General features: G+C 50.2%; 2 protein-coding genes across 2 annotated transcripts; both read right to left on the reverse strand.

Annotated features, from left to right (window-relative positions):
- Positions 1–983: 983 nt before the first annotated feature.
- Lypd5 (LY6/PLAUR domain containing 5) lies at positions 984–7,502 on the reverse strand. Its single transcript, XM_028893804.2, has 5 exons — positions 7,286–7,502; positions 3,853–3,981; positions 2,676–2,852; positions 2,041–2,187; positions 984–1,667 (listed from the first exon to the last, which is right to left on the reverse strand). Exons 1-5 carry the CDS (start codon positions 7,341–7,343, stop codon positions 1,408–1,410), a joined length of 771 nt encoding a protein of 256 aa, XP_028749637.1. The 5' UTR covers positions 7,344–7,502; the 3' UTR covers positions 984–1,407.
- Positions 7,503–19,483: 11,981 nt separating this feature from the next.
- On the reverse strand, positions 19,484–27,096 carry LOC114709911 (zinc finger protein 45-like). Its single transcript, XM_037201643.1, is given in 6 exon segments — positions 19,484–21,506; positions 21,508–21,745; positions 21,748–21,787; positions 21,790–22,202; positions 25,382–25,477; positions 26,709–27,096. Coding segments are annotated over 6 exon segments (1,818 nt in total). The 5' UTR covers positions 26,833–27,096; the 3' UTR covers positions 19,484–20,599.
- Between the last annotated feature and the right edge of the window lie 702 nt (positions 27,097–27,798).

Below are 27,798 nucleotides of genomic sequence, written 5' to 3' on the forward strand. Positions count from 1 at the left end.
CAGAACTCGAACTCTCCCCTCTGCTCAGTTTAAACAGATAATGTTAAGAAAGGGGTGGGCTTGGTCCTCCCTCCACATCCCCCTCATCTGCCCCTTTCCCATCAAGGAAGTTTGCACATTTTTAAAACCTTTTATTGCAAATAATATACACGTGGAAAGATGAGAAAGAGCAGATATGATGGCTTGAATCTGTCATCCCAGCGTCTGGCAGGTCGAGGTAGGAGGACCAGGAATTCAGGGTCATCCTAGGCTATGCAATGAGTTTGAGGCCAGCCTGGGCTACTTGAGACCTTTTTCCAAAACAACAACAGAAAGTTTAGTGAAAAGTGCAAAAAATGGGTCAGTGAGTTCTTAGATCCCATAACTCAATGTCTTGACCTCCAAACACCTCATATTCCCTCTTCTGGTCACTTGTCCCCAAAGATAATCACTGACTGCTAATGGCACGCACTAATTTTTAACCAACATGTATACTTTGTTCTGAATGGAATCATATAACCTGTTCTATGGTGTGTCTTTACTATTTTGCTCAACACCACTTTTGCGAGATTCTTCCAAGGCCACGGCAGGTAACCATCAACTGCCATTTTTCGTTGCTGTGTAGTACTCCATTGTGTGACTGGATCATAACCTCCTCATGCCATTTGGCTGTTCAGACTTATTTGTGTTGTTTTCAGTTTGTGGCTACTATGAACTGTCCTACCAGTCTACATAGTTTGGGGGAGCGTATGGACCAATTTCTCTTGAGGTGGTACACCCAAGAGTGGGACTGCTGGGGTGTAGTGTGGATGCCAGTTCTGTTTTAGAGACACTGAAAAGCAGGGGTTTTGTTCTCTCTCTCTCTCTCTCTCTCTCTCTCTCTCTCTCTCTCTCTCTCTCTCTCTCTCTCCTCTTCCTTTCTTTTGAAACACGGTCTCACTGTGTAGTCTTGGCTGTCCCGGAACTCACTCTGTAGACCAGGTTGAGCTCAAACTCAAAGATCCACGTACATCTGCCTCCAGAGCGCTGAGATTAAAGGTGTGAGCCACCACTGCCTGACAGAGTCTCACAGTGTAGCCCACCTCAACTTGCAGTGTGGTCCAGCTTGGCCTTGAAGTAGTGATCCTCCTGCCTCAGCCCCTTGGGTGCTGGGATTGCCACCACCCTTGTGAGAAATGGGTTTGTAAGGTGAGTGGTGTGATTTGGCTGCGAGGTATCACAAAAGGCTCACGTGTTGAAGGCATGATGGGCAGGGGTGGATTTTGAGGGGCCTCACTCAGTGTACTGATTGGTTCCCAGTGGGGCCAGGAAGGATGGGTAGAGGGGTGAAGGTTGTGGCTGGGGGGACGGGAGTGAGGCTCTTATTTTGACGCCATCTTTAAAAAGGGGCTGGAGTGGTGAGAAGCGAGACGATGCTGGAGGCGCTGTCTACGCGGTGAGCCCAAGGGGGCCCCCCAGAGCGATGGCCAGTAGTGGAGCCACAAGCAGCAGGGTCAGGATTCGGGGAGCCCGGGGAGGGGCCGGGGACGTGACGCCGGGGAGGGTCTGTGTCACCGAGTCCCTGTTGCAGAGGTGGCCCTCGCAGCAGTAGCCCTGAAGGTCGATGGACGTCCAGGGGCTGATGGTGCCCATGGTGGTGCAGGAGGGCCGGTGGCAGGTCCGGATGTACACGGGCACTGAGAAGTTGCCTGGGTGGACAGGGAGGAGGGGTCAGGCCGCGGGAGGGGCCTCCCTGGAGCTCTGCCTTTGCAGGCAGGGGCGGGCCTGCATCCTCTGACACATCTCAGGTCCCTCAGAGTGCAGACGCGCCTCCTCCCTCGGACCAGAGCCCCACCCCCTCCTTCACGGTACTACAGGCCTCCTCTCTCAGTCTACAACAGGCCTTTAGATCAGAGCCACGCCTCCTTTAAATCACCGCCATGTCTTCTTCCATGGACTACACCCGAGCCTCCTGCCTCAGACCAAGGCCACAGAGAACATGCCTCTCCGGTGCCTCTGCCCTCAGGCCTTCCGCGCCTCCACATGTCTATCCCAGGCCATCCCACTATTCCAGCCCCTCACCAATGTTCATCTGGCCGTTGCCCTGGAAACAGACGCTCTGGTCCTGGTGGCACTGGACTCGTCGGGACCTCTCAGGGGAGCAGTCTTCGGGGCGGGTCCCCAAGCAGGCATAGCACTCGGTGCCACTGAGCGTCGGCGGGTCAGGTGCTTGTAGAAAACAGTAGATAGGTGAGACCATTGCTCCAGGCTGGCACTGCAACCGCTCATGCAGAAGCGGAGTCTGGTAACCTACAGCCTGAGTAGCGGCCGGCGGAGGCCCCGCCCCAGACCTCTCCAGTCCCGCCCTCACCTCTAGCCCCTCCCCCGCACCTCAAGCCCCGCCCCTGCACTCTGCAGCCCCGCCCCCATCTCGCAAGCCCCGCCCCTGGTCTCTCAAGCCCTGCCCCGTCTTTCCAGTCCCGCCCCCATCCCTCCAGTCCCGCCTCTCACCTCCATCCCCGCCCCCGCCCTCCCCGTCTCTCCAGGCCGCCCCTATCCCTCCAGCCCCGCCCATTCTCTCAAGCCCCGCCCAGTCTCTCCAGGCCCGCCCCATCCCTCCAGCCCCGCCCTCTCTCAAGTCCCGCCCCCATCCCTCTAGCCCCGCCCCGCTCTCTCAAGCCCCGCCCCGTCTCTCCAGGCCCGCCCCCCAGGCACACCTTGGCTCAGGTTGGGGAGGCTATCGTGGTTCTTGAGTTGGGTGTTGCAGAAGTCTGTTGCGCAGCCGCGGACCACCGCGTAGTCCGGAGGCAGCGCATCCTGGTTGGACTGCATGGGGCCAGTGGTGGGGCCGGTCCAGCATCCCTTCCGGACAATTGTCACCAGGGAGCGGTACCCTGGGGGAGAGCACCAGGCCCGGAATGAACTCTCCCTCCCGCCTCCTGCTTGTCTCCTCTCACTCAGTTTTGCCTTCTGCTACCTTGTTTTGTTTCTCTTTAACTTTTCTTTCTTTTTTTGAGACAGGGTCTGCTGGAGCCCAGGCTAGCCTCCGACTACTTATGTTCTCAAGGATGACCCAGAATATCTGTTCCTCCTGCGTCTCCTTCCTGAGTGCTGGGATTATGGCTTGTGCCAGCCTGTCCAGCCTGCCCAGTGTCCATTTCCTGCCTCCCTCTTCTCTGTCCCTCCCTCATCTCTTATCCTCCTTCATTTCATGCCTCTCATTTACCCTCGCCCTTCTCTTCTCCCCTCCCTTCCTCTCCCCTCCCCTCCCCCTTCCCTCCCTTCTCTCCCCTCAGCTCTCTCCTCTCCCTCGGTCTCTGTTGTTTTTAAAGATTTTATTAATTTTAGTTTGTATGTAGCACACATGCAGTGCTCACAGAGGAGGGTGTTAGATCACCTGGAACTGGAGTTACAGCGCTGTGCAAGCTGTGATCTAAGTGCTGGAAACCAAACCTGGGCCGCCTAGAAGAGCGGCCAGTGCTCTTCACCACTGAGCCATCTCACCAGCCCTGTTTTGTTTGTTTTTCGGAGGCAGGGTTTCATACAGCTCTGGGCTGGCCTAAAGCTTGCTCTGCCGCCGAGGATGACCTTGAACTTGTGATCCTCCTGCCTCCGCCTTCCAAGGATTGGACGCGCTTGGATTAGAGACTTGTGCCATCATGCCTGTTTCTCTTTCCCTCCGACCAGGTCTTGCCATGTAGCCCAGGCTGGCTGCAAACACGCAGTGCTCCTGGATCTACCTCGAGTGCCAGGATCCCAGGCGAGAACGCCATGCTCAGCCATCGCTTTCTCCTCCCGCGTCCCCACTCTTCTCCTCTCTCCTCCCTCCCTCCCCTCTCTGTCTCCTCTTTATTTCCACGGCTGCACACGCTCTTGCAGCCCTCAGGTCCTCACCAGTATCCAGCAACAGCATCGCCTCAGAGCACCCCTGGGGGCAGGAGACACTGGGAAATGTCATGGCGCTGAGGTCGAAGGGCCCGAAGTAGGTGTGCTCAAAGCTGTAGCACTGTAGGGCTTGGGAGCCTAGGAGAGGGATGGGGTGTGTTAGCAGGTGGGGGGAACCTGGGGCTCCACACAGTATGGGACAGACACACGCCAGGTTGCTGTGTCTCATGTCACCATGAGACAGCAGTGTCATCACCAAGTGCCACCGTGGTCCTCGAAGACCTCAGTCACTTGCATAAGGGGCTGAGGTGATTTCCATGCTCTGCCCATCCCCCAAACGGTCTACACCCCGCGGTCGGAAGAGTGCAGTCTCACACAGTCACAGCCAGCTCAGCAACGCAACTGAACTCTGGCCTAAGTGCTGGCACAGGTTTGTGCAAACCTCCTATTAAATGCATGCAGAGCAGCTTGGATGCAGCCCCATGTTCCCCGAGACCCCACAAGGATGGACGTGTCAACAAAGCCACTTGGGGGGGGGGGACCTCACTCATAAGCTCTGGTGTCTGTATTTTGCATGTGTCATAACAATGACAGAGGATCAAGGGACACAGAAGCTGAGGGAGGGCCAGCAAGTTGGCTCAGCCAGTAAAGTGCTTGCCACCAAAACGGACCATCTGAGTTCGAGCCCCAGGACCCACGTGATGGAAGGAGAGCATCAACTCCTGCAAGCTGTCCTCTGACCTCCACATGTGAGCTGTGGCATGGGCCAGCACACACACACACACACACACACACACACACACACACACACACACAGAGAGAGGACATAACTTTTTTTTTTTTTTTTGGTTTTTTGAGACAGGGTTTCTCTGTGTAGCTTTGCGCCTTTCCTGGAACTCACTCTGTAGACCAGACTGGCCTGGAACTCACAGAGATCCGCCTGCCTCTGCCTCCCGAGGGCTGGAACTAAAGGCGTGCGCCACCACCGCCCGGCAACATAACTTTTTTTTTTTTTTTTTTTTTTTTTAAAAAAAGAAGCTAAAAGTTGTGGAAGAGAAAAATCACACGCACCAAAAGAGAGCACAATTATGCAGTTAGAAATGACACCATCTGCCGGGCAGTGGTAGCACACGCCTTTAGTTCCAGCCCTCGGGAGGCAGAGGCAGACGGATCTCTGTGAGTTCAAGGCCAACCTGGTCTACAGAGTGAGTTCCAGGACAGCCAGGGCTACACAGAGAAACCCTGTCTCGAAAAACAAAACAAACAAACAAAGAAAGAGATGACATCATAGACTGGGAAGCTGACCGATGGTGGTGGTCAAGCTTGTCCTCTAGTATGGGGGCTAGGGTTAGACCCCAGGTGTGGCAGCCTACCAGTCACCCTAGTGTGAGGGAGGCAGAGAGAGTCGATCCCAGAACAATCGAGCCAGCTGGACTAGATCAACAATGGGGGCTAGGTTCAAATGAGACCCTTCCTGGACTTGGACGAGAGTGATGGAGGAAGACGCCGGTGTCAACCTCAGACCTCCACACACACGTGCATACACACTGCACACATACACACGGCAAAACGAATGAGGAAAATAAATGATCCCATCGAAGTAGTTTAAAATCATATAATGGATACATTATATAGATGTGTAATCCACAGAGATAGCACAGCGACAGTGGACATGTGTGTGCAAAATTACACACACATCTTTTTTTCTTTTCAAAGAAAGTGAAGGAGAGAAACTGACCCTCAAAGAAATTTTTTTTTTTTTTTTGAGACAGTCTCATGTAGCTTAGGCTGGCCTAGAACTCACAATTCAGCTGAGGCTGGCCAGGTGTTAGGATTACAGTCCTACACCACCACACAAAAACATTTAAAAATTTGAAATTGTTGTCGATCATGGTGGTGCACGCCTTTAATCCCAGCACTCAGGAGGCAGAGACAGGTGGATCTCTATGAGTTTGAGGCCAGCCTGGTCTACATTGAAAGCTTCAGGCCAGCCAGGGCTATACAGTGAGACCCTGTCTCAACATTTTTTCTATTACATTTTATTTATAGTGTTGTGGAGGGGGAGCATGAGTGTACCCACCCAGTGCGGAGGTCAGAGGACCGGTTTTAGGAGTCAATTCTCTTTTTTCACCGAGTCGGTCCTAGGGATCAAACTTGGATTGTCAGGCTTGGTGGCAAGCACCTTGGAGCCATCTTGCCAGCCCCAAAGTGCAAGCGCCTGTACACACACACACACACACACACACACACACACACACACACACACACACAGATATTGACATCTGGTACAGAGAAGCACACGAGGTTGCTAACACAGACACCTAACTGTTTTCCCGAAGTGAGCAGAGGCTCACATATTAAGCCTCGTGTGGGAAGGGTTTGCTTAATATCTTCCTAACTCTCCCCTCAGGACCCCTTCATGCTCAAGTGAGTAAGTCCTGCATGACAGAGGGTCCAAAGATGGAGCTAAGGTCCTTGCCAGCTCCAGGGAGAGCCCCGATAGCTCCCCAGAAATCCCTTCAGTGAGGGGCTGGGAGGGAGAGGAAGACCCAGTGTCAGAGGAGATGACAATGTGGGGGTGCAGAGGGGATGAGAAGGGAAGCGCACAAGCTCTCCACCATCCCAAGACTGGGGAGGACAAACCTCTAGCCCTCCTCCCTCAGACCCAGGGCTCCAGGGCCAGCCCTCCTCCCTCAGACCCAGGGATCCAGACCCTGGACCTCCTCCCTCAGACTCAGAGGTCCAGCCCCAGCCCTCCTCTTCAGACCCAGGGGTCCAGACCTCAGCCCTCCTCCCTCAGACCCAGGGATCCAGGCCCCAGCCCTCCTCCCTCAGACCAGGGTTCCAGGCCCAGCCCTCCTCCCTCAGACCCAGGGGTCCAGACCCAGCCCTCCTCCCTCAGACTCAGAGGTCCAGCCCCAGCCCTCCTCTTCAGACCCAGGGGTCCAGACCTCAGCCCTCCTCCCTCAGACCCAGGGATCCAGGCCCAGCCCTCCTCCTTCAGACCCAGGGATCCAGACCCCAGACTTCCTCCCTCAGACACAGGGATCCAGGCCCAGTCCTCCTCCCTCAGACCCAGGGGTCCAGGCCCAGACCTCCTCCCTCAGACCCAGGGGTCCAGACCTCAGCCCTCCTCCCTCAGACCCAGGGATCCAGACCTCAGCCCTCCTCCCTCAGACCCAGGGATCCAGACCTCAGCCCTCCTCCCTCAGACCCAGGGGTCTAGACCCCAGACCTCCTCCCTCAGACCCAGGGATCCAGGCCCAGCCCTCCTCCCTCAGACCCAAGGGTCTAGATCCCAGACCTCCTTCCTCAGACCCGGGGTGCAGGCCCAGCAGCCCTCCTCCCTCAGACCCAGGGGTCCAGGCCCAGCCCTCCTCCCTCAGACCCAAGAATGCTGGCTCTGGTCGTTCTTCCCATCAGACTCAGCGCAGGTGGGTACCTGTCAGGCAGAGCCCGATGCCGAGGAGGCTGAGCAGGAAGGTCTTGGGGATGCCCATGGCAGCCTGCGGAGCTGAGATGTGACACCGAGGACAACTCCTTCCACTCTGGCTTGCTGTCAGGCGGGTTTTCCCTGTTAATCTCCAAGCATCCCGGCCACCCAGCCCGGCCAGGATTCCAGATTCCTCCGCCCCGCCCTTCTGCCCTCCTTCACGTGGGCTGCCTCCTTCTAGGTAATCATGGTGGGGCCACTGGAATAAGGGGGTGGGAACTCAGGCTCCCGGGCCCGAGGAAGGCATTAGGGGCCTGGAACCTGGATTTGGGGGTGGGTGATTCGTACTTCGCTGGTCTGTATCCTCCTCGCTACATTCTGTGCTGGTCTGCAGATGGTACCCCGATTCCTGTCCCCCACTCCTTCACTCCAGCACTCAGCACCCACACAGACACCAGCTTGGAATCCGAGAATCGACTCTCCAGGCAAGAGAGACACCCAGCCACCCTCTTCTCCTGACTCTACTGCCTCTCTTCAGTCTCCAGCATCTTCCTGCTGTACTCCCTCCTGACTGTTTTGATCACACAGGATGATGGGCTGCTGTCTCTCTCTCACCTTGGACTGGGGACACCTCTGCAGCCTCTAGGGATGTTTGTGACAATGAACGGATCACTGGATGGATGGATGGATGGATGGATGGATGGATGGATGGACAGGTAGATGGACGGGTGGATGGATGGGTGGGTGAATGGATGGATGAATGGGTGGATGGATGAATGGATGATGGGTGGATGGATGGGTGGATAGGTGGATGGATGAATGGGTGGATGGGTGGATGGATGAATGGATGGATGGGTGGATGGATGGATGGATGGATGGATGAATGAATGGGTGGATGGATGGATGGATGGTGGGTGGATGGATGAATGGATGGATGGGTGGATGGATGAATAGATGGATGATGGATGGATGGATGGATGGGTGGATGGATGGATGAATGGATGATGGATGGATGGATGGGTGGATAGGTGGATGGATGAATGGGTGGATGGGTGGATGGATGGTTGGATGGATGGATGGATGGATGCATGGATGCATGGATGCATGGATGGATGGATGAATTGGTAAAGGAGTGGGTGAGTATCAAGAGAGGGAGAGAAATAAAAATGGTCACACATGAGATGCAGAATGACAGGTTAGGGCTGTGGTTCAGCTGGTAGAGTACTTGCCGGGCATTCAAGAAGTCCCAGGTTCGGGCCCCAGCACTGTATAAAACTGGACATGAAGTCCCCAAGGCCAGGCTGGGATACATGAGATATTGTCTTAAAGAAATAATAAATAAATAGTGAATAGATACAGAAGCCTTGTCAGGATGGCTCAGCAGGTCAAGGTGCTTGCCACCAAGGCTGAAGACCCACAAGGTGGAAGGAGAGAGCCAACGCCACAAGCTGTCCTCTGACAAGGCACACCCCCCCCCACCACACACACCGTCGAGATGAATAAGTAATTCTAAGTTAAAAAGAGATGCAAGGAGACACAATCCGGTGTGGACAGATGTCAGTGTGCACACACAGACAAACTCAGAGGTGAAGAGAGACACCCTAGTAGACAGGATGTGCCCACAGAAGGTGCTGGTAAATGTTAATTAAGTAAATGGAGTCCCGCCGGCTTCCACAATACCTGTACTTAAACTGATGGAGATCTGATAGCGCGGGAGCCCAAGGTTTGTTTGGGAAAGTTCCTGACTTAGAGACCGAGGCAGGGGTGGGGGCGGGGCTGACAAATCAGGGACGATCTCTTTCCGGGATGGTGAAGGCGGAGCTGTCCCGAGGGGCGGGGCGGAGGGGCGCAGCCCATCATTCCAACGCTCAGGGGGAGGCAGGAGAATGTAAGGTCATGCTGGCGACCCAGGGAGTTCAAAGCCAGCCTGTACCACAGGGGAGTCTGTCTCAAAACACAAACGAAAAGCCTGGGGCTGGGGAGACAGGCTGGTCCATGAAGCGCCCGCCGTGCAGGTATGAACTCGACCATCTACGCACTTGCTTTAACAAGACACAGCAGCTTGGTTCTGCGACCCAGCGGCCCGGACAGCCAGAGGCAGGGAGATCCCTGATGCTCGCAGGGCGGCCACCCGAACTGACTGAGTGAGGTCCAGGTTCAGTGAGAGACCTGACTCAAGACATAAGATGAAAGGAGGTGCCCTACCTCTTCCAGATGCCTTTTTCCACAGGCGCACACACACACACACACACACACACACACACACACACACACACACATACATATATCACACATGCCATACCCTCTACCCTCCACTCCCTCCACACACACGAGGCTATGTGGGTTTCTTTGTTTCATTCATTCATTCATTCATTCATTCACTTAATGTAGGTGAGCGTTTGCTTGCACTGTGTGCGTGCATTCAGTGTCTGGAGACAAGAAAAGGGTGTCAAGTCTCCTGGAACTGGACTTACAGAGGGTTGTGAGCTGCCATGGGGATGCTGGGAATCAAACCCCGGTCCTCTGGAAGAGTAGGTAGTGTTCCTAACCACTGAGCCATCTCTCCAAGCCTGACCTTGTGTTTTTTAAGATCTATTTATTTATTTTTGTCTGGGTGAGCATAAGCCACGTGTGTGTAGATACCAAAGGAGGCCAAGAGAGGGCGCCAGATCCCCTGGAGCTGGAGTTACAGGCAGTTGTGGGAGCTGGGAACTGAACTTGGGTCCTCTGCAAGAGCAGTATGAGCTCTTTGTTTGTTTGTTTGTTTGTTTGTTAAGACAAACAAACAGAGTTTCTCTGTGTAGCCCTGGCTGTCCTGGAACTCACTCTGTAGACCAGGCTGGCCTCAAACTCAGATTCATCTGCCTCTGCCTCCCAAGTGCTGGGATTGAAGGCGTACGCCGCCACCATCACGCCCAGCCACAGTGTGAGCTCTTAACCACTGAGTCATCTCTCCAGCCCCACGAAAGCTTGTAATTTCAATTTCTGTCCCAGCCCCTTTGAAGGGAAGGTGAATCTTCCATTGGCCTCTGACTATGAATGGTTTCTCTGTCTTTGAAATGCAGTCATCAGGGGAGATAGTGCCCTTATCTGCCAGTCTCTGTACGGGGTGGGATGCTGGCACTGATAAGCCACAGTGAGCAGGCATAGTCGGCCTAATCAGAGAGAGAACTTTCTGCAGTCTCAGGAAAAACTCCGTGGATTCAGCAGATCTCCTGGAGCAAGCTCTGTTGGCACTTCCAGCAGCTTCTGCTGCTAAAATTCTCCCACTTTTCATTGCTCAGGCGCTGAGTTTAATCCTAATTTGGGACAAGAATATTGAAAAAGATTTCCTTTAAAACAAACAAACAAAAAACAAAACAAAACAAAAAAACAGGAACTCACTATGTAGCCCAGGTTGGCCTGGAAACTCCATGTGTATGTAGACCAGGCTGGCCTCGAACTCACAGAGATTCACTGCTTCCAGAGTGCTGGGATTAAAGGTGTGCGCAGCCACACTGGATAGACATTTTTATGTCGTCTATTTACTGTGTGTGTGTGTGTGTGTGCATTTGTGCGCATGAGCTCAGAGGAAGTGCACATACACACATATGCTCACCTATGTGGAGACCAGTTAATCTAGGCTGGCTGGCCAGGGAGTCTCAGGTATCCACCTGTTTCTTTCTTCCCAGTGCTGGGCTCACAGGCCGGCACACACTACACCCAGCTCCCTCTTTACACGGATTCTGAACTGAACTCACGTCTCCACGCTTGTGTGGCGAGCACTTTACCTCCAGGCTATCTCCTCAGCCCTGTGTTAGCTCACGCCGTCCAAACTCCCGTTGGAGCCAAGGATGACTTTGAACTCCCGCCTCCGTGTCCCAAGCGCTGGGGTTACAGGCCTGTGTCCCCCAGGCCCAAAAGCAGGTGCATTCTTCATTCTTTATTTGTTTGTTTACGGAGGCACCCAGCCCTTGTGGGCAATCACAGACAAGGGCTCCCCTGCTCCTCTCTTAATCAGGCCTTACTTCCCAGAACCTGTTAGGCATCCATGTTGTTCACCCTGCTTCTCTGGTTCCCAGAGCGCAGGCTCTCTGCTGGGGGTGGGGGGTGGGGGGTGGGGGGAGGTCTCCACTGGGCAGGGTGGAGCTCCGGCCCTCTAAGGAGTGCAGTCTAGCTAGCAAGGGAGCTGGGTTTTTGCAGCTACTGTGGAAGGGGGCGGAATTGAAAGACGGAGGTTTAAAGAGTAGGCTGACAACTGGTGTGTGCGTGTGCGCGTGCGTGTGCGCCTGTGTGCATGTGTGTGCCTGTGTGTATGTGTGTGTGTGTGCGCGCGCGCGCGCGCGTGTGTGTGTGTGTGTGTGTGTGTGTGTGTGTGTGTGTGAGATCTTGGCTGATAACCTCCACGTGCTTGTGAGGACGTTAAGGTGTCACACCGGGAGTTCCCCATTACGGCAACCATGACAGAAGGCAGTGATTCTGATTCTAAGGTATCCTCTCGGGGTTCCCAGGGAGTTCACCACCCTCCCTGCAGCCCTCTGAAGATGTGAGAGCCCCACCCACATCCCTGGCATTAAATGAAATGTTTAGGAAGCTGCCAGTCAAACCAAAATAAACCTAATGACCAGGGCTGGTGTCGCAAGACAAAAAATTACGGCAAATTCAGTTGACTCCGATCCCTGGAGTCCACGTGGCAGAAGGAGAAAACCAACTCCCACAAATAGTCTCTGACCTCCTGACCCTAACACTGTGGCACGCGCACCCGGCCACGTAAAGAAGGGAATGGATATCTGGGAGAAGCATTAAAGCGATGTAGAGCAACTTGAGGAAGACACCAGGGTTGACTCTGACCCCAACACGCACCCACAGCCGGTCAGTGTGCAGAGAGCGAGACCCCAGGGTGCTCAGTCCTGAATAGGCATCTCTGTCACAGCTCTTCCCCCAAGGGCTCGGGGGTCAGTTGTAGAGGACGGAAGATCGGCTGAGCCAGAGATAGTGGCTGACACCAGGAAGCAAGCATGGTGCATGCGCACTCACAGAGGCGTGACAGCAAACTCAAGCAGGGGGTTGGGGACTTAGCTCAGTGGTAGAGCACTTGCCTAGCAAGCCCAAGGCCCTGGGTTCGGTCTTTGGCTCTGAAAAACAAAAACAAAACAAACAAACAAACAAAAGCAAAAACAAAAAAAAGCAAACTCAAGCCAGAAAAGCAACTGGAAAGGGAGAGGTGGGCACAAAGCCCCAAGCCCTAGTCGAGGGACGACTGGCTTTTGATGGCTTCTGGGAGAGTTTTCTTTTTCTTTTCTTTTTTTGTTTGTTTTAATTTTATAATTAATTTAATTTTACATATCAGCCACGGCTTCCCGTCCTCCCTCCTCCCACCTAATCCACCCCCCATTCCCACCTCCTCCAAGGCAAGGTCACCCCTGGGGATTCAGCCCAGTCTGGTAGATTCAGTTGGGGCAGGTCCAGTCCCCTCCTCCCTGCACCAAGGCTGAGCAAAGTGTCTCAGCATAGGCCCCAGGCTCCAAAAAGCCGGCTCATGCACCAAGGACAGGTCCTGGTCCCACTGCCTGAGATTCTCCTAAACAGTTCAAGCTAAACAACTGTCTCACTTATCCAGAGGGCCAGGTCCAGTTGGGGGCTCCTCAGCTATTGGTTCACAGTTCATGTGTTTCCGCTAGTTTGGCTATTTGTCCCTGTGCTTTTTCCAATCATGGTCTCGATATCTCTTGCTCATACAATCCCTCCTCTCTCTCAACGATTGGACTCCTGGAGTTCTACCTGGGGTTCAGAGAAATGGATGAGATCTACATGAGCAAACTGGGGGTGAGGGGGGGACAATGGAGGGCAAGGGTTGGGAGAAAGAGAGCTTAGGGGAGTGGGAGGTCCCAGCTGGATCAGGAACAGAGTGGGAGAACAAGGAAAGAGAAACCATGGTAAATGAAGACCCCAGGGGAATAGGAAGAAACAGAGTGCTAGAGAGGTTCCCAGAAATCCACAAAGATACCTCCACTGTAGACTACTGGCAATGGTCGAGAGGGTGCCTGAGCTGACCTGCTCTGGTGATGGGATGGCTGAACACCCTAACTGTCATGATAGAACCCTCATCCAGTGACAGAGGGAAGCAGATGCAGAGATCCACGGCAGTTTTCTTTAATGACATCATCCCTGGGAAGTCAATCACACTCCGTGCATATTTTCAAATATCTGTTCTCCAGACTAACTCTCTCAGTTTTTATTTTTTGTAAGCAGTTTACCCAATATCTGTAATAGCTGCCATCTGCTTCCAGCTTTGCCGTTCACTGGCCAGAATGCCCCACGGTGTTGATGCAGAGAAATAGGCACATCGTGGAAATCCAGCAATGGTGTTTAAAAAATCTCTCTCTGTGTGTGTTGTGCTGTGTGGGTGTGGTTGTATGTATATATATGTGTGTTTGTGTGTGTGTGTGTGTGTGTGTGTGAGTGTGCTACAGTGCACACACACATGGAGGTCAGAGGGCAATATTAGCTATCCCTCCTTGTCTTCTATTTTTTTTTTTTTTTTTTTTTTTGAGACACAATCTTTCTTGCTCACTGTTGGGCATGCCAGGTGAGGTGGCCTTTGAACTTCCAGGGGTCCTTTGTGCCTCCACCTCCCATCTCACCACAGGAGCGCTGGAATTCCAGATGCATGCTCCAGACTTAGCTTTTCATGGGGTCTGGGAATCTGGACTCAAGTCTCCATGCTTCCACGGCAAGCGCTTTACCCATGGAACCTTCTTGCTACACCCAGCAATGATTTTATTTTATTTTTGGAGACAGAGTCTTAACTATGTAGACCCAGGCTGCCCTCAAAAAGGCTGCCCTCAAACTTGACATTCTCCTGCCTCACCCTCCCCAGTACTGGGGTCACATGCACCATCGCACCTAATGAACAATGATTTTAGTCTATTTGTTTTGCTTATTAAACATTTAGTGTGTGTGTGTGTGTGTGTGTGTGTGTGTGTGTGTGTGTGTGTGTGTGTGTTTGCCAAGTATGTGTGTTGAAACCAGAGAATATAGTGAGGGATCAGATTCTTCCTTTCCAACATATGTGTCCTGGGATCGAACTCAGATCATCAGATTTGGCTGCAAGCACCTTTAGCAACTGAGCCATCTCATCAACCCCCAAGCCTTTTTTTTTTTTTTTTTTAAGGAGATAGGGTCTCACTAGGTAGTTCTGGCTGTCCTGGAACTCACTATGTAGATCAGGCTGGCCTCAAACTCAGAGACCCACATGCCTCTGCCTCCTGAGTGCTGGGATTAAAGGCCTGTGCACCACCCCAGCTCCAAGCAAGGACTGGAGACTTGTTAACTGAAAGTCTCTGTGACCCAATAACTGAAAAATATTTAGTATTCCTTATTTCAAATGACTCCATTAATTTAGCATGTGGTAATTGTAATGAGTTTTCCAAAGTTAGCCCCTAAGTCATGCGCTGTTTCTCTAGCCAGTCTTTGTTTCCACGTTATCTGCAGTGAGACTGTTTTTCGAGGACTCAGCTCCACGCCTTGTCAGAAACCGAAGCCGGTACATTGTGCGCCAATATTTTCTCTTGTTACTTTCACACACTCAGCTTGGAGCGTCAATATTTCTTCCTCGGAGCAGATTTTTAACTTGTAAAATTAGCGCAGTGGTGTACGTATGTTCACGGCGTTGAGCAACCAATATCTAGAAGGTTCCATCTTGCAAAGGGGGAATCCCAGGCCCATCAGACAAGTCTCCCTCCTCTCCCCTCCCCCAAGCCCATGGTGCCTTTGTTCATTTTCTGTTACAATAACTAACACGCCACAGGCTGGTAGTTTACAGAGCACAGCAGTTGGTTTAGCCGGTGGTTCTGGAGCCCTGGGAAATCTAGGAACAGGGCTTGGCGGGATCCCTCGTCTCAACATGGTGAACGACACCCATGGCGAAACAGGTAAGGTGTCTCTCTCCCTTTATTTTATTTTTTTATAATTTATTTATTTGTGTATATTGGCATTTTGCCTGTGTATGTGTCTGTATGAGGGTGTTGGATCCCCTGGAACAGGAGTTACAGAGAGTTGTGAGCCGCCATGTGGGTGCTGGGAATTGAACTCAGGTCCTCTGGAAGAGCAGTCAGTGCTCTTAACTGCTGAGCCATCTCTCCAGGCCCCTCCTTTTATTTGTTTTTGTAATACCTGTAGGTAATACAAGTGTATGGTGCTGTGGAGTCATACACATATATTACCTATGGGTGTTAGCATGCAAGTATGTGTGTGCACCATGCATGTGCAGACGTGGTGCTCCTGAGTCCGGAAGACCACCGGAGTTACAGAGGGTTGTGAGCCGCCATGTGGGTGCTGGGCGCAGAACCTGGGTCCTCTGTAAGAGCGGTGGATGCTCTAAATCGCTGAGCCGTCTCTCTGGCCCTTGTTTTTATTTTTCATTTTTTGAGATAGGGCCTCTTACAGCCCAGCTGGCCTCAAACTTCCCATATAGCTAAGGCTGACCTTGAACTCCTGATATCCCTGTCTCCCCCTCAGGAGTGCTGGGCTCTCTGGTGTGAGACACCACAGCTGCTGTATGCAGTGATGAGGGTGGAACCCAGGGCTTGACACATGGCAGGCCACCGCTCTACCAACTAAGTGACATCCGTGGCCCCCATTTCTCTCCTCCTTTAGAAAATCATTGGCAGCATCATGGGCACCCACCCTGGTGACCTCATCTTGACCGTGTGACTCCCAAAGGCCCCACTGTCAGTATCATTCACAAAGGAACTGGGGGGTGAGCTTCCCACACTTGAAGTTTAGGGGAAGACAGGGAACCCGTGGTACCTGGCAGTTGGCATCCTACTTAATTTCTGTGGCCCTGACTCTGCTGCAAACCCCACTCTAGGAGGGATTGTGGACTCCTTGTCCTTTTGTGACTAGCTCATCTCACTCAGCTCAAGGTTCACCCATGTTTTAACCTCTGTAGAATTTTCCTTGTTGTTGTTTCTCAAAGTTTTGTTTTTGAGACAGGATTTCTCTGTGCAGCCCTGGCTGTCCTGGAACTCATACATTTTGGGTTTGATACAATATCTCAGAACTGACGGTCCTCTTGCCTCGGCTTCCCAAGTGCTGTGATGACAGCCACACTTGGCTTTCTTATTTTTTAAGGCCGAGTAATATTCCGTTGTATGGATATACCACATTATCTTGCCCATCCGTCCATCAGTGGACACATGGGCCGTTTCCATGTGCCGGCTCTAGTGAAAAAAGCTCTTATGAATGAGCAAGGGAGCCGGGCGGTGGTGGCGCACGCCTTTAATCCCAGCACTCGGGAGGCAGAGCCAGGTGGATCTCTGTGAGTTCGAGGCCAGCCTGGACTACCAAGTGAGTCCCAGGAGAGGCGCAAAGCTACACAGAGAAACCCTGTCTCGAAAAACCAAAAAAAAGAAAAAAAAGAAAATGAATGAGCAAGGGCCCACAGATGTCTACTAGGGACCACCTACCTTTGAATTACCTTGGATAGATAGGAAAAGGTCTTCGTTTGGGGTGTGGCATGCTCTCACAGGTGCAAACTCCACCTCCTCCTCTTCAAACAACATGGGGTCAGTGCTGTTTGTCTGCTATAGGCTGGTTGTTTGCCCCAGGAGGCTCGCTGGAGGGGCCTGGTGCTGAATGGGGCAAATCTCAAGAGGTGGGGCAGATGCAAATGACTTACATCATGGGGGATTCCACCCTGATGAATGGACTCACGCTGTCACTCAAAGTGGGCCAAGCCCAGTGTCACTGCATTAGTTAGCTCCTTCGGGAGTATGACAGCATCAGGCAAGGTTACCCCACATGCTCTGCATCACCCTGTGTCACAGGATGCCCATGAGAGGCAACTTGTCAGGACTCTGGTGCCGTCCTGGCTCCACCAGCATCTGGGGACATAGAAACCTCTCTTCTATGTAAGATGCTCAACCTCAAGCCCTTCGTTACAGCGGCACATGAAGATTCCATCTACGGTCTGCAAGGCAGATGCTCCTGGGGGCAGACTCTGAGGCAGCAGTGACCTGGGACCAACAGCTTCAGGAGGGAAAGAAGAACACTGGATTGGCTGAGGGTGGTCCAAGTGTGATGTCGGTTCAATACCAGGTTCATTGTACCCCAGGGGAGTCACCTGAGAAGCATGTAGACCCTCATTGGATGGAGCTCCATCCAAGGGCTCCGACAGCAGTAGTTAAGTCTTTCTTTCTGAAAAGTGTGTGTGTGTGTGTGTGTGTGTGTGTGTGTGTGTGTGTGTGTGTACACTCATGTGCATGCTGGTGTACATGCCATGTGTATATGTCTGCATAGAAACCAGAGGTTAACCACTGGTGTCTTTCCTTCTCGGGCAGCATGCGTCTTGTTTTGTTTGATTGTTGAGACAGGTTTCCACGATGGAGACAAGGCTGGCCTAGAACTCATTCTGTAGACCAGGTTGGCCTCTGCCACCGCAGTTGGCTCAAGCACCTTGTGTTTTAACCGAGACTCTCTCAGGCTGCTGAGATGGCTCAGCAGGTAAAACCTGCCACCAAACCTGATGACCCGACTCCCTTCCACAGACATGACATGATAGAAGGAGAGAACTGGCTCCCTCCCTCAGGCAGGTCCACACACAAATAAATAAATGTAAAAACACACACACACACACAAAAGGACAGGCTCTTTCACTGAATCTGGAGCTCATGAGCAGGCCAGCTGCTTCCTGAGCCTTAGGGACTGGCTGGACTCCATTCCCTTTTGCTGGCCACAGTGTCCACGGTCAGGTCGCCATGCTCACAGGGCTAACGATCCTGACTTGAGCTATCTCCCGAGCCCTGGCTGGCCTGAAGTTTGCCCAAGTTGGCGTTTGTCTCATGATCCTCTGAGCCCCACACTTCCAAACGCTGGGATGGCAGGCTTCCCCACTATACTGAGATCGCCTGCAAAGATCTTGGTGTCAAATCTCTGTGCTCACCATCCTCTACTCACTTTTTATCTTTCAGGTTGTTTTTTTTGTTTTGTTTTGTTTTGTTTTGTTTTGAATTATGGGCTGGAGAGATGGTTCAGAGGCTAACAGTACTGGTTATTGTTCCAGAGGACATGGGTTCAATTCCCAGCACCTACATGGCAGCTCAAAACCATGTGTTATTCCAGTTAAAGGGAAACTGACTCCCTCTTCTGGCCTCTGTGGGGCACTGCACACACATGATGCACAAACAAAATACTCATACACAAAAAAATAATAATAACAATAATAATAAAACTCTGGTGTGATGGCACACGTATTTAATCCCAGCACTTGGGAGGCAGAGGCAGGTCGATTTCAGTGATTTCAAGGCTAACCTGCTCTACAGAGTCTTTCAGGCCAGTCAGGGCTAAACTAAAAAACAAAATAAAGGAGACCCACTCCAAGTGTAACCTGAATTCACACCCCTTGGCCGACAGAGCACCATGAGGTCCATTGGAAGCTCTCAGTGTGGACTGCAGGGTTGGAGTATGTCTCAGTCCACATCACTCAGTGTGATGGCTGGATCTTAAGTGTCCCCCAAAGTCACATGCTATTGGGAGGTGGTATTGGCAGCTAAAGCAGCAGATTTGGGGCAGAGAAAAGGTTCAATGGGTAAAGGAACTTGCTGCCAAGCCTGATGACCCGAGTTCAATCCCTGGACCCATGTGATGGTAAAGAACTGAGTTTTGTTTTATTTTTCAGGACAGGGTTTCTCTATGTAGTCCTGGCTGTCCTGGAACTCCCTTTGTAGACCAGGCTGGCCTCAAACTTACAGAGATCCTCCAGTGTGGGATTAAACCACCACCACCGGGTTTGAAAACCGACTCTTGAAAGCTGACCACACACACACACACACACACACACACACACACACACACTGTGGAAGACCAGCTGGGAGACGGGCTCCCACATTTCCCCCCAGGGTACTCTTGAGGACTGAGGGATAAGAGATTTAGATAGAAGGATAGAGGGAGAGAAATAAATAGAAACAGAGGATAGCCTTGGGAGGGCCTGGATCTTTATCTACTAGCCCCTTCTGTCTCTTCTAAAAAGCCATTTATAGCAATGCCAAGGGGTGGAGCCAAAGACCTTCTCCCAGCACAGCCAAGTGCAGACCCTTTCCAATCACCTGGTAACCACACATGTGGTCAAGCAATTCTCTAATGCAGCTGTGCTGGGTAAAGCAAGGTCAGATCTCACTAGGAACCTTTGTGGGCCTCTATAACACACACACACACACACACACACACACACACACACACACACGAGTCTCCCAGACAAATGATTAAACACAACAAAATGAGACAGTGTGGGAGGCTCTTTTCTTTGCCACAATAATTTCCCGTTTTCTCATCTTGATAACTTTTTTGGATTTTTTTTTGTGGAGGGAATTGAGGTGGTGGTTTTGGGGACAGGATCTAAGTAAGCCCAGGCTGGCCCCATTCTCCCTATGTAGCTGAGGTTGGTCTTGAACTCTTGACTCCCTACAGTCACTACCTCTAGAGTGTTGAGATCATGAGATAACTAACCTGTGCCATAACACCTGACCTAGTGACATCTCAACAGGTGTTAAGTAGAGTTGATATTCTATCTCAGAATTTTAACAACTTAAATACCCAGGTAACGGGTCACGGGGTTGTAGCAATAATCTATTTTTATGCTGAGGAAATGTCCAAAGCAATAACAACAACTGCCACCACAGCACAGCTGACTGGCAGGTACACGATACCCTGCAATTTCCACCCACTCACATTCTTGGTGATACTTAATGGTAATTGCATGTTCGTTAACATATGGTGATTCGAGCCAAGGAAAAAAGACTTGTGGATTTGAATTTGGAATTCAACAAATCCGGTCTGGCCCAGTGAACAATTAGCTAAGTGCTGGGTGTGGTGGTGTGTGTCTATGATCTCAGCACTATGGAGGTGGAGGCAGGAGGATCAGGAGTTCCCTGGGGTACATGAGACCAAGTCCCATAACAAACCCTGTGGGGCTAGAAAGCACCCAACAGGTGAGGCATTAAAAACGTGGGTCAGATTTGGCTGTGAATGTTGTCTCCATTCTACTGGAGTTTAAATCCTATTGAACAGGCTTGTGCTTCTAGTTAATTCCAGGCCAGGTTCATCTTTCCTGGGCATCTTGTCTGCACAGATGGATCTGATAAGGGTCAAGGTTCTGGATGAAACGACAAAAGGTCCATTCTGACTAGTTCCTCTCATGTCTGGTCTCCCAAACACTGTGACAGTCCACTGTGGCTCTAGCTAATATACGTTCCCAATTATGAGATAACTTTCCTGTGCCCTTTGACAGCTCAGACCAGAGAGTTCAGCATTCTCTTGAGATATTAAAATGTAAGCTTGTAGAGCTTATTTCCTGTATGAATCCTCAGATGAAGAAAGGCCCTTACCACATTCCTCCTCAGCATGGGCTCGCTGGTGAACCAGGAGCCCGGAGCTCCAGCTGAAGACTTTCCCACACTCCTCACACTTGTACGGTTTCTCTCCAGTGTGGACCCTGTGGTGGTCTTGGAGGTAGGACCTCTGCCGGAAGCGTTTTCCACACACGTCACACGGGAATGGTTTTTCTCCTGTGTGGACTCCACGGTGAGCTAGAAAATTGGATGCCCGACAGAAACCTTTTCCACACTCCTCACATTGATAGGGTCTTTCTCCAGTGTGGGATCTCTGGTGGGCTTGCAGGTGTGACTCTACACTGAAGCCCTTCCCACACTCTGCACACTGATATGGTTTCTCCTCACTGTGGACTCTCTGATGCACCTGGAGAATCGAGACCCGACTGAAGGATTTCCCACACTTCTCACATTTATAGGGTTTCTCTCCTGTGTGGATTCTACAATGAACGTTCAGATCGGAACTCCGGCTGAATCCCTTCCCGCACGTGTTACATTTGTAGGGTTTCTCCCCAGTGTGGGTCCTCTGGTGGGCCAGAAGAAGAGAGGCCTGGCTGAAGCCCTTCCCACACGCCTCACAGATGTAGGGTTTCTCTCCCGTGTGGACTCTAATATGAATGTTAAAATCAGAACTCCGACTGAAGCCTTTCCTGCAAGCACCACATTGGTAAGGCTTCTCTCCAGTGTGGCCTCGCTGATGGTCCAGAAGATTAGAGGCCCCACAGAAGCCTTTCCCACACACCTCACATTTGTATGGTTTCTCTCTGGCGTGGCTTCTCTGATGAGCTTGGAGGTGTGAGCCTACATTGAAGCCCTTCCCACACTCTTCACACTTATAAGGCTTCTTTGCAGCGTGGACTCTGATGGACTTGAAGACACGAGCTTTGATTGAAGCCTGCCCCACACTCCTCACAGTTATAGGCCTCATCTCCTGTGTGGACTAACAGGGGGGTCTGACCATGTGAGTCTTTCCCAAGCTTCCCACACTCCTCATATTCGTTTGAGTTTTCTTCAGTGGGGACGCTCTGATGACACTGAAATAGTGGCCTTTGACTGAGATTTTTAAACAGTGCGTCAGACTGGGTCGATCTGTGTCTCTGCGGACTCTCTGATGGGACTGAGGACTGGAGACCCGACGGAAGGTGTTGTCCCAGTTCCACACTTGGAGGCCTTCTCTCCTGGAACGGCAGGAAGATGACGGCTGCAACCAGCATCTTCCTCACATGCCTCTTCTTCGCGGCATTCTCCATGGTGAACTTGAAGAAATGAATTCCTCCTGGAAAGTTTCCTGAGCTCCGCTCCTTCGCGGCATTCTCCATGGCGAACTTGAAGAAATGAATTCTGACTGGAAAGTTTCCTGAGCTCCGCTCCTTCGCTCTGTACAGCATCCGGTTTCCCCAACGCAGAGCCGGTTCCTCCATCCTTCCCCCTGCAGTCTCGACCCTGGGTTAACTCCCTGGTAACTCGTTGCCAGATGCGTGAGCAGAAAAGCTCCTCCCGGGGCAGGAGCCTCCATCCTGCCTCCTGAAGGGATTCCTTCTCATTCAGATTCCTGGCTCCTAAAAGCATAAAGAGAATTCAGAGAGAGGGAGGATGTGTGGGTGCCCTGTTCGCTGCTGTCGGGGTTATGTAGTTAAGTCCACAGTCTATAGACTACAGCATTCCAAAGGATAGCTCTGTTAACCCTACTGCCTCTAGGTAGGCCCCAGCTCTTAAAAGTTCTTCAGCCTCCCAAAAGTGGCACTAGCTGGACCCAAGCATTCAAAATGTGAACCTACAGAGCATACTTTGGATTTAAACTACAAAAGGCATAGACGCCCCATACATACTTGGTCCTATTCAGAGTCCAGATTAATTCAGGTTAGTTCTGCAGAGATGTGTTGGGTAATATTATTTTAAACTGTGTTATTTTTGTTTATGTTGCATTTGTTTAACTCTGTGAAGCTGTGTTGCTTTGTCTGTCGAAAACATTTGATGGTCTAATAAGGAACTAAATGGCCAATAGCCAAACAGGAGAAAGGATAGGCAGGGCTGGCAGGCAGAGAGAATTGATAGAAGGAAAAATCTGAGAAGAAAAAGAGGAAGTAGCCAGAGAAGGAGGAGGACTCCAGGGGCCAGCCACCCAGCTAACAGCCAGCCATGGAGGAAGAGTAAGATTTCCATAAGTAAGAGAACGGGAAAAGCCCAGAGGCAAAAGACAGGCAGGATAACTTAAGATAAATAAAGCTGGCTAGCAACAAGTCAAGCTGAGGCCAGAATTTATAATTAAGAATAAGCCTCTGAGTGTGATTTATTTGGGAGCTGGGTGGCGGGCCCCCCAAAAGAGCAAAAGCAACCAATAACATTTTGGCATTCCAAAGTGGGCCTGAATTTCCACATAGGGCTTAAGAAAGCTGAGAAGAAAAAAAAATGGCTTTTTAAAGAGTTTTTGCCTGCTAGTGAGACCTTGAGCAGCTACTATATTAACTAAGGAACAAAGAACTAAGTAAGAAAAGCCTGCCACTGCACAAGCGCTGGTATTCTAGAACTCTAGGAAGGTTGAATGCAATTCTCAGTCACCTACCTCCACCTGGGCTGTGTGTTCAGGCTTGGCTTTCACAGCCTGAGAAGTAGGTAGAGCCAGTCGCCAAAGCCATGGGCAGAGGTCCATGATGCTTCTTAAGTTAAAGTCTGTTCATGTGGTCAAAAAGGCTAAAGGATACACAGTAAAAAAGTCCAGATGGAAACAACCTCTAAATAGGTTCTAGTGTATTTTGCAATATGTATAGGCTTAAGAAAAGAAAAAAAGGTATATTCATAGAAAAAAATGAATAGTTTAATAAATAGGTTTTTTTTTTTGTTTTTTTGGGTTTTTTTGGGTTTTTTTTTTGAGACAGGGTTTCTCTGTGTAGTTTTGGATCTCATTCTGTAGACCAGGCTGGCCTTGAACTCACAGAGATCTGCCTGGCTCTGCCTCCTGAGTGCTGGGATTAAAGGCGTGTGCCACCACTGCCCGGCAAAAAATAAAGTCTTTAAAGAGAGAAGTAAAGTAATATAAAAAAGAGTAAGCCATGTAGAGATGGGAAATATACAGGGAGTCTGAATCCTGTATGTTATTGTGTCAATTTTGAACTTTTTGATTGTTTAGAAGCAAAAGACAGATGCATGGTGGGCATCAAACAAACTCCTTATGGAGATTGCTTTCAGTGTGGCAAGGCTAGCCATTTGAGCAAGAAGCTGCTCATGCCTGGACGGCGTGATAGTATGTTGTATAAACTAGACATGCAGGACCCACAGGAAAGTGACTACTGAACTTTGCCAAAACAAGGTGGGATGGTCCTTCAGGGTTCCTACTTCACAGAAGAAACTGTCAGAGATTCTACAGAACACAGAGGAAAGTGACTGACAAACTTTGCCAATATAGGCAGGACAGTCTTTCAAATTTCTTGCTTCATTGAAAAGTCTGCCAGACACTATGGGCCTGACGGCTGAAGATGGATGCCCCAATGTTGCAGAGGAATGTTGGGTGACTGTTCAGGCAGCCCAATGTCTCCATTGTTAGATAATATTGCATCCTTCTAGGTCTTAGGTAGAGTTGAAGACTAGATAGTTATAGTTGCAGTTTTCCTTAGATATGAAAGTAAATTAGGTATAAAAATTTGGATTTACTAAGAAAGGATAGATTATGGAGTATTTTTTTTTAATTTACCAGACACAAATGAATTAGAATTCAGTACATTGTGAATGTGATCTTTACCTGATAATTGTTTTTATTGTATACAGTTTTACTATGTTAAAGTTAAAACTTTTTGTTTTTGTTTAGAAAAAAGGGGAGAAATGTTGGGGAATAGTATTTAAAGTGTTACTTTTATTTATGTTGCATTTGTTTAACTCTTTGAAGCTGTGTTACTTTGCCTGTCTAAAACACCTGATGGTCTAATAAAAGAGTTGAATAGTCAATAGCAAGGCAGGAGAAAGGACAGGCAGGGCTTCCGGGCAAAAAGAATTGACAGAAAGAGAAATCTGAGAAGAAAAAGAGGAAGTAGCCAGAGAAGGAGGAGGACCCAGGGGCCAGCCTTCCCAGCTACACAGCAAGCCATGGAATGAGAGTAAGATTTACAAAATAAGAGAACGAGAAAAGCATAGAGGCAAAATGTAGATGAGATGAGATAATTTAAGATAAATAAATCTGGCTAGCAACAAGCCAAGCTAAGACCAGACATTCATAATTAAAAGAAAAAAAAAAAAAGAGTGCAGCCCAAGGTTTCACTGAACCAGAGAATGGTTCCCCTTCCCTTGAACATCCTGTGTCCCATCATCTCATCTACACACTCTAGAAGCCAAGACTCCCATATTTATGAATGAGACCCATACAAAGCATCACAATGAGTGACATTGCAGTATGTGTGCTCATCACACACATAAATAAACATAATTTTTAAAAATATAAAGGAAATCAAACGAGGAAAACAATATTGATCTATGGCCTCCTAGCACATGTGTGTGTGTGTGTGTGTGTGTGTGTGTGCGTGCGCGCGTATATAAGTATGCAAATATATACACATGTGCATACATCCACAAGGAGCCATCCAGATGGAGAGGAAGAGCATCGTGTGACTAAGTCTGAGGAGTCAGTACAACTAGAAACTGATCCTGAGAGCGGGATGGATTCACGAGAGCGGCACAAGCCCTGGCTGACACCAGCTCCAAAGTTGTGCACAGACTGAGAAGCAGGATAGATGAGTCACTCTGTTCTCACCTGCAGACTCACAGTTCCGACTGACCATCGTCAACATCCAAAGCACATCTTCTCTCTTGAGCTGGAGTGAAACATCTGGAGTCATGATCTGATGCCCTGTGAGGAATTATTTGAAATCAACACAGCAGAGTCCCAAGTCCTAAAAACAAGCATTCCACTGCATCTGCTTCAGGACATCAAACCTATTCTTCCCCAACCTATAAGATAAGTCAGTAGAAGATACACATTGTTTGAAAAGCCCCTAAACATACAGACACAGACTTTGGTATACATTACTTGACAAATGTCTATTTTCATTATCTCCTCTCCCTAGTCTCTCGAACTGTTCATGGCCATGTCCTAAATAGACTGCCGGGGTATTTTATGTTTCATTACATTTTTATTTAATATGTGTATTTGTGTACACCACTGGTGATCAGAGACAACAGGTGGGACTTGGTTCTCTCCCTCCAGCAGGTAGGCCCCAGGGATTGAAATGGGGTCATTACCCTTTGGACCAGGTGCTGTTACCAGATGACCACGTTATGGCCTCAACTCTACTTTAATTTTTAAAATACTTCTTTTGATTTGTATTGATGTGGATATGTTAGTGTGTGTGTGAGTGCATGAGTGCAGGTGCCCATGGAGACCAGTAGAGGGCAGCAGATCCTCTGGAGCTGGAGTTACAGGTATTTGTGAGCCACCTGATGTGGGTGCTAGGAACCAAAATCTGGTCCTCTACAAGAGCAGGCAGCACTAACTGATGAGCTCTCTCTCCAGCTGCCTCAACTTACTTCAGTGAAAATAGTGTTTGTAGGCATGACTCAGAGTGTGCCACCACCTACTAATTGAGATTATGATTTGAAAAAGATGAAAACATACTCCCATGCTTTCAATTTTCACTTCATTTATAAAACTAGGGAGATTCCAACTCTGTATCACATGATGACTAGAAAACTAGAAACTACTTCAAAGGCTCGTGTAGTGGGTAGCCCTTCCAGCTTTGACCTGAAAGTACCACCCCCTTTGAGGCTTCGATAACTGTCACGCCTACAAGTAAGAGCCAAAAGAGAAAGCCTGAAGACCCAAGATCTGGATGGGCAAGCTCTCTTGGTTCCTGGATCCTGGACACTGGAGTTAGACCGAGCAGAGTTCTCCAGAGAACACCGCCGGATTGCCCTACACCTTTCCCAGACCCTGTAACCTATCCTTTCACTTGTAAGTTACCCCACAAAATAAACCTCCCTTTTAACTACGTGGAGTTGCCTTAATATTTAAACCAATATTCTCGGATCACATCTAGGGCCAAACTGCATGGACCTTGTTCAGCACCAGTGTCTGCCCTCACCCAGGGACACCACAATCCTGAAGTTCTCCAGCATCACGTCACAGTACAGCTTCTTCTGGACAGCGTCCAGAAGCTCCAGCTCCTCCTCGCTGAAGACCACGGCCACATCCTTGAATGTCACCATCTCCTCTGACACCAAACCCTCAACTTCAACCTTGGTCTTTTGCAAGAAGGACAGCTCTGAGAAGTATGGAAAGATGAGTGGAGAGCAAGTCTTGAGCTAAGAACCCAGAGGCCATGTTTCCACACCACTCACCCACTTTTTGTTACTGTTCCTTTTGGTTTTGGAGACAAGGTCTTGTTTTGTAGCATTGGTTGATCAGAAACTTGCTGTGTAGACCAATCCGGCCCTGACCTTGTACTGATCTTCCCACCTCTGCCCCTGCCTCCCAAATGCTGGAATTTCAGGTGTGAACCACCATGCCAGGCATATTCATCTGTTTAATCACATAATTGTTAAAAGTTTTGATACTGGAAGATGAAAGGTTGAATCCAGGGCCTCATGCATGTTAGGCAAGAGCTCTACCACTGAGCCACATCCCCAACCCTGTCCTTATCGTCTAGCTGTGCACAGTAGTGTCCCAACTGAAACACTCCTGGCATTATGTGCCAGATACTTCTCGGCTGTGGGGGCTCTCTGGTGCACTGTGGGGTGCTCACCATCATCTTGGGCCTCTATCCACTTGTTGCCTGGGGTGAAATCAGCTTTAGAACCATCATGGCCAACGAGGCTGCTTTAACTTTCCATCTGGAAACTGGCCCTGAACATTCAGGATCCCCAGATGAACCACAGTCATCTCAGATGAGGATCCACTCCAGAGGGAGCCAGGAAAGGGGATCCTTGTCTGCCGCATCTTGCACTCACCAGGAGAAGGTCCTGCATCCTCAGTCACAGGATCCCTTGGAGTCTGAGGGATGTTGGTCCCTGTGCAGACTTCAGCGGTCTGAGCTTCGCCCTCCTGACTCTTGAGTGCACTGAAGCCAGGGCTGCCTCACAAGGCTGGTCTGAGGAACTAGACTTTTCCATCTGAATACATTATCCTGTCAATACAGCACATTCACATAGTGAAGGAAACATGAAAAGCAGTTA

The sequence above is a fragment of the Peromyscus leucopus genome, chromosome 1, assembly GCF_004664715.2.
Source record: "Peromyscus leucopus breed LL Stock chromosome 1, UCI_PerLeu_2.1, whole genome shotgun sequence".
In the NCBI taxonomy this organism is placed as follows: Eukaryota; Metazoa; Chordata; class Mammalia; order Rodentia; family Cricetidae; genus Peromyscus; species Peromyscus leucopus.